At 36.1% G+C, this 13037-nt stretch overlaps 1 protein-coding gene across 3 annotated transcripts in view; it reads left to right on the top strand.

Moving 5' to 3' along the window:
• DENND4C (DENN domain containing 4C) overlaps nt 1-13037 on the top strand; it is a 108425-nt gene that overhangs the window by 42804 nt on the left and 52584 nt on the right. For all 3 annotated transcript variants that reach the window (XM_043890706.1, XM_043890705.1, XM_043890707.1), the window contains 3 exons: nt 5743-5843; nt 6455-6673; nt 11477-11622. In XM_043890706.1, the coding sequence (XP_043746641.1) occupies nt 5743-5843; nt 6455-6673; nt 11477-11622 (466 nt within the window). The remainder of the gene's footprint in view (nt 1-5742; nt 5844-6454; nt 6674-11476; nt 11623-13037) is intronic.

Below are 13037 nucleotides of genomic sequence, written 5' to 3'. Positions count from 1 at the left end.
ACTTTATTTCTAATCTAATACTGCCATTAAAGTACCTGTCTATGGCCCAGAGGTTGAGGACCCCTGCTATACAGTATATGCTTGTTGCTTATTTATTTTGTATATAGTAGTCTGTGTCTTTTAATCCTATACCCTTATCTTGCCCCTCTCCCCTTTCTTCTCTCTACTGGTAACCGTTAGTTTGTTTTCTGTAAATGTGAGTGTGTTTTGCTGTCCCTTTTTTTTGTTTTGTATTTTAGATTCTACATATAAATGGTAGCACATAGTATTTATCTTTGTCTGACCCATTTTACTAGGCATGATATTCTCTAGACCATCCATGATGCTGCAGATGTTAGCATTTTACTCTTTTTTTATCAATCAGTTCAGTTCAGTCACTCAGTTGTGTCCAACTCTGTGACCCCATGAACTGCAGCACGCCAGGCTTTCCTGTCCATCACCAACTCCTGGAGCTTGCTTAAACTCATTGTTCATTGAGTCCATGATGCTATCCAACTGTCTGATCTGCTGTCGTCCCCTTCTCCTCCTGCCTTCAATCTTTCCCAGCATCAGGATCTTTTCCAATGAGTCAGTTCTTTGCATCAGGCAGCCAAACTATTGGAGCTTCAACTTCGGCATCAGTCTTTCCAATGAATATTCAGGACTGATTTCTGTTAGGATGGACTGGCTTGGATCTCCTTGCAGTCCCAAGGTACTCTCAAGAGTCTTCTCCAATCCCACAGTTCAAAAGCAGCAATTCTGCACTCAGCTTTCTTTATAGTCCAACTCTCAGATCCACACATGACTACTGAAAAACCATAGCTTTGACTAGACAGACCTTTGTTGGTAAAGTAATGTCTCTGCTTTTTAATATGCTGTCTAGGCTGGTTATAACTTTTCTTCCAAGGAGCAAGCGTCTTTTAATTTCATGGCTGCAGTCACCATCTGCAGTGATTTTGGAGCCCCCCAAGATAAAGTCTGTCACTGTTTCCATTGTTTCCCCATCTATTTGCCATAAAGTGATGGGACCAGATGCCATGATCTTAGTTTTCTGAATGTTGAGTTTTAAGCCAACTTTGTCACTGTCCTCTTTCACTTTCATTAAGAGGCTCTTTAGTTCTTCTTTGCTTTCTGCCATAAGGGTGGTGTCATCTGCATATCTGAGGTTATTGCTGTTTCTCCCAGCAGTCTTGATTCCAGCTTGTGCTTCATCCAGCCCAGCATTTCTCATGATGTACTCTACATATAAGTTAAATAAGCAGGGTGACAATATACAGCCTTGACGTACTCCTTACCCTATTTGGAACCAGACTGTTAATAGTATTTATTCATTTATCTATTGATGAACACAGGTTGCTTCCGTGTTTTGGCAATTGTAAATAGTGCTGCTATGAATAATGGGGTGCATATATCTTTTTACATTAGTGTTTTCTTTTTTTCTGGACATATACCCAGGAGTGGAATTGCTGGGTCTTACGGTAATTCTATTTTTAGCTTTTTGAGGAACCTCCATACATTTTCCCACAGTGCCACTACCAATTTACATTTCTACCAACAGTGTATGAGTGTTCTCTTTTCTCCACATCATTGCCAGCATTTGTTATTTGTCTTCTTTTTGATGATAGCCATTCTGGCAGATGTGAGGTGACATTTCAAAATTGTTTTGACTTGCTTTTCTGTAGTAATTAGTGATATTGAGCAGCTTTTCATGTGCCTGTTAGCTATCTGTATGTCTTTGGGAAAATGTCTCTTGAGTTCTTTCTGCCCATTTTTTTTATTGCATTGTTTGCTTTTTGATAATAAGTTGTATGAGCCGATAATGAGTTGTATTGTTTGCTTTTTTGATACTGAGTTGTATACGAGATGTTTTGGGTGTTAATTCCTTGTTGGTCATATCATTTGCAGGTATTTTCTTCTATTCCATAGGTTATCATTTTGATTTGTTGATGATTTCCTTTGCTGTTCAAAAGCTTTTAAGTTTAATTAATTCTCATCTGTTTATTTTTGCTTTTATTTATTTTGCCTTAGGGGAGTGATCCAAAAAATACTACTTTGACTTATATCAAAGGGTGTCCTGCTATTGTTCTCTTTCTCTTAGAGTTTTATGGTTTCAGGTCATCTATTTAGGTCTTTAATCCATTTTGAATTTGTTTAGATATTTGGTGTGAGGGAATGTTCTAATCTCATTTGTTTTACCTGTAACCCTCCAGTTTTCCCAGCACCAATTGTTGAAAAAACTGTCTTTTCTTCATTGTAAATCTTGCCTCCTTTATCATAGACTAATAGATTGTAGGTGCATGGGTTTATTTCTGGGCTTTCTGTGTAGTTCAGTTGACCTATGTGTCTGGTGTTTTGCCAGACATAAAATATGCTGTTGCTGTTTTTTTTTTTTTTTTTTGCTGTTGCTGTTTTGATCACTGTAACTTTGTAGTACAGTAGAAATCGGGGATGTGATGCTTTCAGCTTGGTTCTTTCTCCTCAGGATTGCTTTGGTAATTTGAGGTCTTTTGTGATTGTTCATGAATTTTGGGATTACTTGTTCTATTTCTGTGAAGAATGTCATGAGTATTTTGATGGGGGTTGTATTAAATCTGTAGGTTTGAGTAACATGACCATTTTAGTGATATTAATTCTTTCAGTTCAAGACGAGCAAGGGATATCTTTCCATTTCTTTGTATCACCTCCACTTTCCTTCTATGACTTTTCAGAGTGTAGGTCTCTCACATTCTTGGTTAAGTTTATTTCTGGATATTTTATTCTTTTTGATACAGCTTTAAATGGGGTTTGTTAAAAAAAAACTTTCTGATAATTCATTATTGCTGTATAGAAAAGCAACAGATTTCTGTCTATTAATCATGTATCCTGCAGGCTTGCTGAATTCATTGATTAGTTCTAATAGTTTTTGTGTGGAGACTTTAGGGTTTTCTTCAGAATTTATTTTTAATTGAAGTGTAGTTGATTTACAATGTTGTGCCGGTTGCTGCTGTACGGTATAGTGGCTCAGTGATACACAAACATACATTCCTTTTTAATATTCTTTTCCACTGCGGTATATCACAGGATATTGAACACAGTTCCCTGTGCTGTATGTTAGGGTTTGTTTATCCATTCTGGATGTAATCGTTTGTATCTTCCAACCTCAAACTCCCAGTCCATCTGTCTCCCTCCCCTGTTCGCCCTGGTCAACCACCAGTCTGTTCTCTGTGTCTGTGAATCTCTTTCTGTTTTATAGGTAAGTTCATCTGGGTTGTACTTCTAGGGTTTTCTATATAAAGTATCGTGTCATCTATAAAGAGTAACAGTTTGAGATCTTCCCTTCCAATTTGGATGCTTAATTTAACGGGAAGGAGGTCCACTTTTCACCATTGAATATGATGTTAGCTGTGAACTGTCATAATGGCCTTTATTGTGTTGAGATTTGTTCCCTCTGTAGCCACTTTACTGAGAGTTTTTAGATGAGTGGTGGTTGAATTTTATCAGTTGCTTCTACAGTGTCCGTTGAGATGATCACGTGGTTTTCCCCTTTCCTTTTGTTAATGTGGTGTGTCACGTGGATTGATTTTTTTTATATTTAACCATCCTTGTGTTGCTAGAGGAAGTCCAACTTGATTGTAGTGTATGATCCTTTTTATATATTGTTGGATTTGATTTGCTAATATTTTGATGAGAATTTTTGCATCTATATTCAAAGATATTGGCCTGTAATTGTCTTTTTTGTAGTGCCTTTGTCTGGTTTTGATAACAGGGTATTGGTGGTCTTGTGATGAATTTGGGAGTGTTTCATCCTCTTTAATAATTTGGAGTACTGTTAGAGAAGTTTGGTAGAATTTCCCAAGGAACTGCCTGACCCTGGACTTTGTTTTCTGGGAATTTTTTAAATTACAAATTCAATTTTAGTACCAGTGATTGGTCTGTTCAAAGTGTCTGTTTTTCTTTTGCTGCCTTTAGAATTTGCTGTTTACCTTTAACTTCTGCCATTTTAAGTATGGTAGCTCTTGGTGCGGGTCTGTTTGGGTTCATCTTGTTTGGGATCCTCTGTGCTTCCTTTACCTGGTTCTCTGTTTCTTTTCTCAGGTTTGGGGAGTTTTTAGCTATAACCTCCTTAAATACATTTTTGATCCCCTTTTCTGTTTTCTGGTACCCTTCCCTATAAGGTGAATATTGGTACATTTAATGTTATTCTTGAGAGCTCTTAAACTGTTTCCATTTTGAAAACTTTGTTTTCCTTTTACCTCTTGTTAGTCCCAGCAGTTCCCTAAACAGCTTATCTCCCCTGCATAGGAGACTGGGGTGCCCTGCCTTTGGCTCTCACTGCTCCCTCCCATGAGTGGGTGTCCACCTTATAATCTTTTTCCTCTGAGTCCCCTCCACGGACACAGGTCCTGACTCAAATCACTTTTCTTTCCTTCCGTGTGTATCTGTCTTATTGATTTGGTGGTACAGTAGTTCACCTGCCAGTTTTCAGTTAGTTTTTCATGAGAATTGTTCCATGTGTTGAGGTATTTTCTGATGTGTTGATGGGGGGAAGTGAGCTCCATATCCTGGTTGTCCACCTACTTGATCGATCCCTACTGTGAACATTTAGATTTACTTAGCACCTGGAAACAATGAACTGCTTGCAAGCCCTAAATATTTCTTATAGTACACATTTTGTTATTTTTTAGTAACTATCCCTGAAAAAGTTGTTTCAAGGTTGCATATATTGTGGTGCTTTGGAAATTATTTTGAAGTTGTAACTCAAAGATTTACCCCATTTTATTTGCTATTCTGAATAAGATAATACAGAGATTGTTAATTTTGCTCAGATTTAAATAACTTCTATATAATTTCTATAGATCAAAACGCTATTTCTAAAATAGTTTTGAATGTTTAATTATACAATTATGAAATGTTTTAGGTACCAAAGAATTATAGAGAATAATGTAAATAATTTGCATGAATCTTCCACTTAATACACATTATATTTATACTAGTATAAATGATGTTTTGTTTTGCATGCTTTAAAAGCTTTTACGTTTGTCTAGTTTTCTCATTTGCTGTTTTACTTAGCATTTTCTGTGAGGTTCACTTACGTTGATACATGTAGCTCTGCTTTGTTTTCAATATTTAGCAGTGTTGATGGCTTTTTAGATTGCAGTTAAATTTTAAAGTATGAACAAAGCCTCTCTGATCATTATTACGCATATTTCTTTGAGTATATGGTTAATATACTCAAAAATATCCCTGAAATATATACCTAGGAATTTAAGATTCTAGCATTGATGTTCATAAGTGATATTGGCTTGATACATAGCATTAGTGCCAACTCATGGTTGGCACATAGTGCTTTCATCTCTGTAGAGTTTGTTACTGTTTGTAACAAACAGACTCTGTATGTTACTGACTCTGATATTTGTTGAGATTTGCTTCTGATAGGTACTTTGAAGTCTCAAGTCAGTTAAGTTTGACACTTAAAATATTATAATTCTAAAATGTAACTCTGATACAAGACTTGTCTTGTATTCATGACTCCAGTTAATGAAAGTCTGTGTTGGAGGGTTAGAATGAGATGACCAGATTTGGCTGAGGTTGATTGAAATGAAAAGAGAACTTGGAAGTCTCTTAAGAATTTAAGTGATCATTTAAGTGATCATTTAAGAATGCAGATTCTTAAATTGTAACATCAGTGTAAATACTCTTTCCATTTTCTTTTTTAGTTTGACATAAGAATTTTGTTTAAGACAGATTATAACAGACTTTATTAATGATGTTGTTATTTAATAGATCAGATGAAAAGAAGAGCATGAACTGGAAGCAGCTTCCCAAAAAGCCGTGCAAAAGTCTGATTAGCACCTTGAAGAAATTGTATCCCCAGCTATTCTCAGGTAAATGTGAGGAAAAAAGAAGGGATTTTTTTTGTTTAACTTTTCGTTTTATGTTGGAGTGTAGCCGATGAACAATACTGTGACAGTTCCAGGCGAACAGCAGAAGGACTCAGCCGTATATATACATGTATCACTCCCCCAAGTTCTCCTCCCATCCAGGCTGCCACATAACTTTGAGCAGATTTCCCTGTGCTATACAATAGGTCCTTGTTTGTTATCCATTTTAAATATAGCAGTGTGTACATGTCAATCCCAAACTCTCTAACTGTAAAAAGGGATATTTTTAATGAAAGAATGTATATAAAAAAATTCTTGTTAAATTTAAACATAATTTTGCTGTGTTTAATGGGAGTCTCATTACAAAACAAATTCCAGTAGTAAGAAATAACTATTGTGGTTCATGGTGTTTTGGGCATGTTTTCTGTGCCTCCCTGTTTGCCTCTGCCAATGATCCCTTCACATTAATGAGGAGAGGATTTTCAAGAAGTCATGGGCTTTATTTTGACAGTTCCCTTAATTGTTGAGTTATTATATATGTATAACAATATGTATTTTTTATATGTATAACATTATGTATTAATGTCATTTATTTCTCTTTCTTGTTTTGTCAGTTCACCGAAAAACTCAAGAAGGTTCAGCAATTGAGATGACTCCAATTGAAGCAGATTTCTCTTGGCAAAAGAAGATGACACAACTTGAGATGGAAATTCAAGAGGCATTTTTGCGCTTTATGGCATCGATTTTAAAGGGTTACAGAACATATCTCAGACCAATCACAGAGGCTCCTTCAAATAAAGCTACAGCTGCTGATTCATTGTTTGACCGACAGGGTGAGTAGCGTTGAAAATATAAATACTTTTTATTTTAAATGAAAACATTTTCTATTTGGTAGTACTACCAAGAAACATTTACTATAAGGTCTTAGAAATTTATATTAAAATATGGTAATCTTCTGTGTATTTGTAATCTAGTTCTGTGAATAGAATTTCTTTTAACTTTTATACCTTATTTTTTTTCCTGAGAAATTTGAAATTGGAGGTGTTTAATTATGAAATATCTAAGATGTTGCTTATATTTATAGTAGTCTATGATCAGTTATCTCAGTAGAATGAAGCTGGTCGTTTGCTTTTAGGTGTTTTCTCAACTTTGTATAATTTTTGACCTTATACATGCTAGGCTTTACAGTATTCTCTAACAAATAGTTCTTGGAATAAAGCCACCAGTTTTTAAAATTTTTTGAAAAGTACAGCATTGTTCCAGGGGAAAATACCATACTCATTCTCTTCAGTATTTGTAGTTTTAGGAAATTACAAAGATTTGTGTTGGTATTCAGCAGCTCTTATATATATATAGTGGTAAACTTAACAGATACATCAGTATTCATAACGACAATTATTTTACATATCTATAGTTTGGCCCTGCAGTTTTTTTTTTTTTTAATCTGTATTTTCCCAATAATCCTTTTATCTTTTCTCATTTCTGGTTTAGGACGACTTATCTCTCAAATATTTAGTTACCACTTACTAAGTCCAATTAGTTATTATTTAGGGATATAGAGGAGTATAAAATCTAGCTCCTTGGGATACCCAATGGAAAATAATTTAACATGTTTTAAGAAATAGAACAAATACTCAAGAAAAAGATTTTACATTATCATTCAGTGAGAGGGCATAAACATTCAGAAAAAGGAAACATTCTTAAAGATGAGTATTTTGGAAGACTTTATGGAAGGAAGAGCATGACTTTAAAGAATGGATATAATTGCTATGATCAACCTAGACAGCATATTAAAAAGCGGAGACATTACCAGCAAAGGTCCATCTAGTCAAAGTTATGGTTTTTCCAGTAGTCATGTATGGATGTGAGAGTTGGACTATAAAGAAAGCTAAGCACTGAGGAATTGATGGTTTTGAACTGGTGTTGGAGAAGACTCTTGAGAGTCCCTTGGACTGCAAGGAGATCCAACCAGTCCATCTTAAAGGAAATCAGTGCTGGTATTCATTGGAAGGACTGATGCTAAAGCTGACGCTTCAATTCTTTGGCCACCTGATGTGAAAAACTGACTCATTGGAAAAGACCCGAAGCTGGGAAGGATTGAAGGCGGGAGGAGAAGGGGACGACAGAGGATGAGATGGTTGGATGGCATCACCGACTCAATGGACATGAGTTTGAGTAAACTCTGGGAGTTGGTGATGGACAGGGAGGCCTGGCATGCTGCAGTCCATGGGGTTGTGAAGAGTCAGACATGACTGAACGACTGAACTGAACTTAACAATTATATTCAGATTCAGTTTTCTTGGCAAGTGGTGCTCACATGAGGCTCACTACTTCTTATTGCAAATCTGCGTGTGTACCATTTTTAGTACTCCTAAGATTGATCCATGGGTTCAGGTGTTGTCAGACTCATTCATTCACTATAATTTCCCCACCAGCCTTTCATTCAATTGTATTAGTAGCCTTTGCTGATCATTGCCTAGATCCATTAGAAGAAAAGACTTCTTGTTACTGCTTGGCAAGAATAATTTATTTCTGTTTCATTGGAGCCTTTCTCAACTAAGTAATATTTCAAGGTGATATAGTAAGGACAACAGCATGTGGAATGCCCTGAAGCATAACAGAAAGGCTGGAGGAAAAACTGACCTTAAAAACCATGCTTGAAGTGGTGGATGAAAGCCAGATCATGTTGGCTCTTTTAGGAACAATGAAGGATTTCAGTGTTAATTCCAAGAGTAATCGCAAGTCAGTGAGGGATATTTAAGTAGGTAATAGGATCAGGTTTGTATTTGTAAAACAAACAAACAAAAAAACCTCTTTGACTTCTCTGCAGAGATTCAATTGGAGAACCCAAAGTATGGATCTACTTATTAGTTGATTAATGCCTTGGTTCAAATGAAGTGACCTAGATTATTTGATAGCATGAATAGAAAAGTGATTTTTAGGATGTAAATTCAATAGAGCTTGGCAATTGAATATGGGATGTAAGAGGGAGATGTCAAGAACAACGTAGAGCTTCATGTCTTTAACAACCAAGTGGATGGTTTATTGTTTATTTAAGTGCCCTTTATTGAGAAGAGAAATGGCAGAAAGGGGAAGGATCTAATTATTTATTAAGGAAGAGTTTTTCATTTTATTTATTTTATTGAAGTATAATTGATGTGCAGCCTTTATATGTTACAGGTGTACAACACAGCATTGTAATTCATAATATTTACAGGCTATACTCCATTTATGGGGGCTTCCCAGGTGGCGCTAGTGGTAAAGAACCCACCTGCTGGTGCAGGAGATGGAAGAGATGCAGGTTCAGCCCCTGGGCTGGGAAGATTCCCTGGAGGAAGGGATAGCAACCCACTCCAGCTTCTTGCTTAGAGAATCCCATAGACAGAGGAGCTTGGCAGGCTTCGGACAGGATTGAAGCAACTTAGCGCACACACATGCACACATGCCCTCCATTTATAGTTATTATAAAATAGTGACTATATTCCCTGTGCTGTGTGTCCTCAAAGCTTATTTCTTCTATGCATGATAGTTTGTACTTCTTAGTCCCCTACCCCTATCTAACCCCTCTCTGCTTCCGTCTCCCCACTGGTAGCCACTAGTTTGTTTTCTATATCTGTGAATCTGTTCTTTTTTTTTATTATATTTACTGATTTGTTTTATTTTTTAGATTCCATTTATAAGTGATAATATAGAGAGTATTTTTCTATGTTTGACTGGTTTCACTAAGCATTAAAGTCAACTGTGTTGTTGGAAATGGCAGAATTTCATTCTTCTTTATGAATGAGTAATAGTCCATTATGTGTATGCATGTGTGTGTGTGTGTATCACAACTTCTTTATCCATCCATCTGTTGACTAGTTAGGTTACTTCCTTGTCTTGACTATTATAAATAGTGCAGCTATGAATATTGGGGTGCATATATCTTTTTGAATTAGTGTTTTTGTTTTTTCTGGATATATATCCTGGAGTGTAGAATTGCTGGATCATATGGTAATTCTATTTTTAGTTTTCTGAGAAACTCCATACTGTTTTCCACAGTGGTGCCATCAATTTACATTTCCACCAACAGTGTATGAGGGTTCGCTTTTCTCCACCTCCTCGCTGACATTTGTTATTTTTGTCCTTTTTGATGATAGCCATTCTGAAAGGTGTGAGATGATGACTCATTGTGGTTTTGATTTGTATTTCTCTAATGATTAATGATATTGAGCATCTTTTTATGTTCTTATTGGCCCTCTGAATGTCCTCTTTGGAGAAATGTTTGAGGAGAGATTTTTAAAATGAGAGAGACCTGAGTATACTGGTTACTAGCTAATAGAATTTTCCAGAGAACACTGAAAGAGCTCTATCCCAGGCTCATGGTGGGTTTGGCGTTAGATAGGAGGAGGGTCATACTCACTGTAAAACATGGTCAGGAATAAATGACAGCAGAAAGAGTCATAGATTTTATAGTGAGATAATGTAGTTCTCACTTAATGATATTCGTTTTCTCTGCAATATAAAGTACTACCATTCAGGGATGAGGGAGAGAACATGGAGGGAGAACATTTAAACACTGAAAATAACTGAAAACATGAGTAAAGGAAAGTTCAGATTCCAGAAATGTAGTGTGATTACTGGTCAGAGATAAAGGTGTAAGTTAAGTGGTTTTGATTCACCTAGTTACATAACTCCATCGCCCCTCCCACCCCCACCCCCCCAACAGCTTGCATTCAGCCACAGTGCTGCAGATCCAGAGAAAGCAGACAATGTATTGCTCCAGAGCTAGGTTATACTAGATGAGTTTGACAAAAAAGACAAAAGGGCATAAGAATTGAGAGTGTTGACAAGAAAATAATTAAAATGGACATGGAATCAATGTTAGATAAAGACGTGAAGATAGGAGGGTGTATATAGAATGTAAAAGGGTGAATGGATTGCAGATTACCCCTCACAAAAGGCTTGGTAGGAAGAACTTAAGCATACCAGATAGACAGGAATAACAGTCAGAGAGTAATTTGTAAATTAGAGATTTGGGAGGCAAAGCTGTTTATAGTGCTACCAAGAAAAGTCCAGGGAGTATGAAACTCCGTATAGAAGTTGGTGATTGAGGTGGAGTAGACCATAAATTATTGAAAGTTAAGGAATTAAAAACTCTTTGAAATGTTGGATGGTTGGTGTTATGGGTGTTGAAGAATGATGATGGGAGGAGTTGGAGAGAAGACTTTGAATTAGGTGCCCTGCTCTTCAGTGGATGAAGGAGTGTTTCTAAAGTCAACAGCTGTCTACAGTTAATCGAGGAATGGATTAAATAATAGCCAGAAGAGCAGAAGTTTCTATAAGATGATAACATAAGTAATTGTCTGGTAGCATTGCAGAGGAAAGATCCGACCCTTCCTGCTTAAGAGTATGTAGAGTATTAGAAATTTTCTATTTGAGATCTGTAGGGCTAGAGACTCCTTATAGGAAATTCAGATTTCAGTGAAAAGGTTAATGGTATAAGTTAAGAGTTTTCATGGTTGAATTAGGCAGAAGGGACTATGGTCCCTTTATATATGTATGTATATAAAGATAAAATAATATATATAGAAGTTTAAAAATAATACATCTAGTTCTGCTTTGAAATTTGAATTTAATTCTAATTTTATTTTCTTCAGGATTTTTAAAAAGTCGAGATCGTGCCTATACAAAATTTTACACCCTTTTATCCAAAACACAGATTTTTATTCGTTTCATTGAAGAATGTAGTTTTGTAAGTGATAAAGATACTGGATTGGCTTTTTTTGATGACTGCATAGAAAAGGTAAAAGTTTGTCCGGTAAACCAGTATTAAAGAAAAGCTTTAATAATTTGTTCATCTTTATAATCATTGTTTTATTAGCCCAAATGATCTGAGGAAAGCATTAAAGTTCTGGTGTTTGTGTGTGTGTGTTTGTGCACGTGCGTGCACATGCAAATGTTCAGTGCTACGCTTAATATAAGAATTGTTTTCCTTTGTGGCATCTAATACTACCAAACATAGCTGATTTTTCCCTTTGAATCTCACTTTCGTTTGTATTAAGTACTAAGAACATCACTGAAACTCCTGAATCTTTTTTTTTCCACATGACTAAGATAAGATTTAGTAGTTCATTAAAAAATGTTTAGTTTTGGGAATTCCCTGGTGGTCCAGTGATTAGGACACCTCACTTTCACTGCCAAGGGCGCAGGTTTAGTCACTGTTCAGGGAACTAAGATTCCACAAGCCACACAGGGCAGCTATAAAGAAAACCCCAAAAAACAAACCAAAAAAAAAGGTTAGTTTTGTGGGTAATGGAAATCCTGTGGGTTTTGTTTGTATCTTTCCAGATACTTTTGCTAATATATTTCTTTTTTTTTTTTTTCATTTATTTTTATTAGTTGGAGGCTAATTATTTTACAATATTGTAGTGATTTTTGCCATACATTGACATGAATCATTGTCCTGATGGAAACTATTTGGAAATATGTTAAGGCTTTACTCACTCATAAAAAGTTTAAGTTGACTTTTAAAACTTTATTTTTGGCTGTGATGAAGGGCAGCATGAGGCATTCATGCTACATGCAGGCTTTTTCTGGGTGCTGAGCGCAGGGGCCACTCTAGTTGCGGTGTGAGGGCTTCTCTTTGCAGTGGCTTCTTGTGTTGCGGAGTATGGACTCTAGGGTGCGAGGGGTTCCGTACTTAAAGTACTCAGGCTCAGTAGTTGTGGCGCATGGGCTTAGTTGCCCCACGGCATGTGGAACCTTCCCAGACCAGGGATCAAAACCGTGTTCTGTGCATTGACAGGCAGATTCTTAACCACTGGACCACCATGGTAGTCCTGAGTTGATTTCTGATGGTGATAACTCACATATTTTTTCTCATTTTTTGTAGAGCTCTTATTTTTGCTAGGTGGGTTGTAGGATTTATTGTTTATGCAAACTATATTTATAAAATTATTAGAGATTGTATCAAAAAAAGATAGACTCTTATGACATTGTAATTTTATAGGCTCCTAATGATTTGTGTATCTTAGAAGACTTGCATAATTTTCTCCCATTACATCAGTGTGATCTGAAACTCTAGGAATACAATTTAAACTTTTCAACATTTTTGTTTACTTAAATATTGATAGTCCAATATCATTCAGTTAGAGAAGCTGGGATATTGTCAATCACCACTCCAGTATGCTTGTCTGGAAAATTCCATGGACTGAAGAG

The sequence above is a fragment of the Cervus elaphus genome, chromosome 29 (genome assembly GCF_910594005.1).
Source record: "Cervus elaphus chromosome 29, mCerEla1.1, whole genome shotgun sequence".
NCBI lineage: Eukaryota > Metazoa > Chordata > Mammalia > Artiodactyla > Cervidae > Cervus > Cervus elaphus.
Note: the sequence above shows the minus strand (reverse complement) of the source record. Positions and strands in the feature narration are given on the sequence as shown.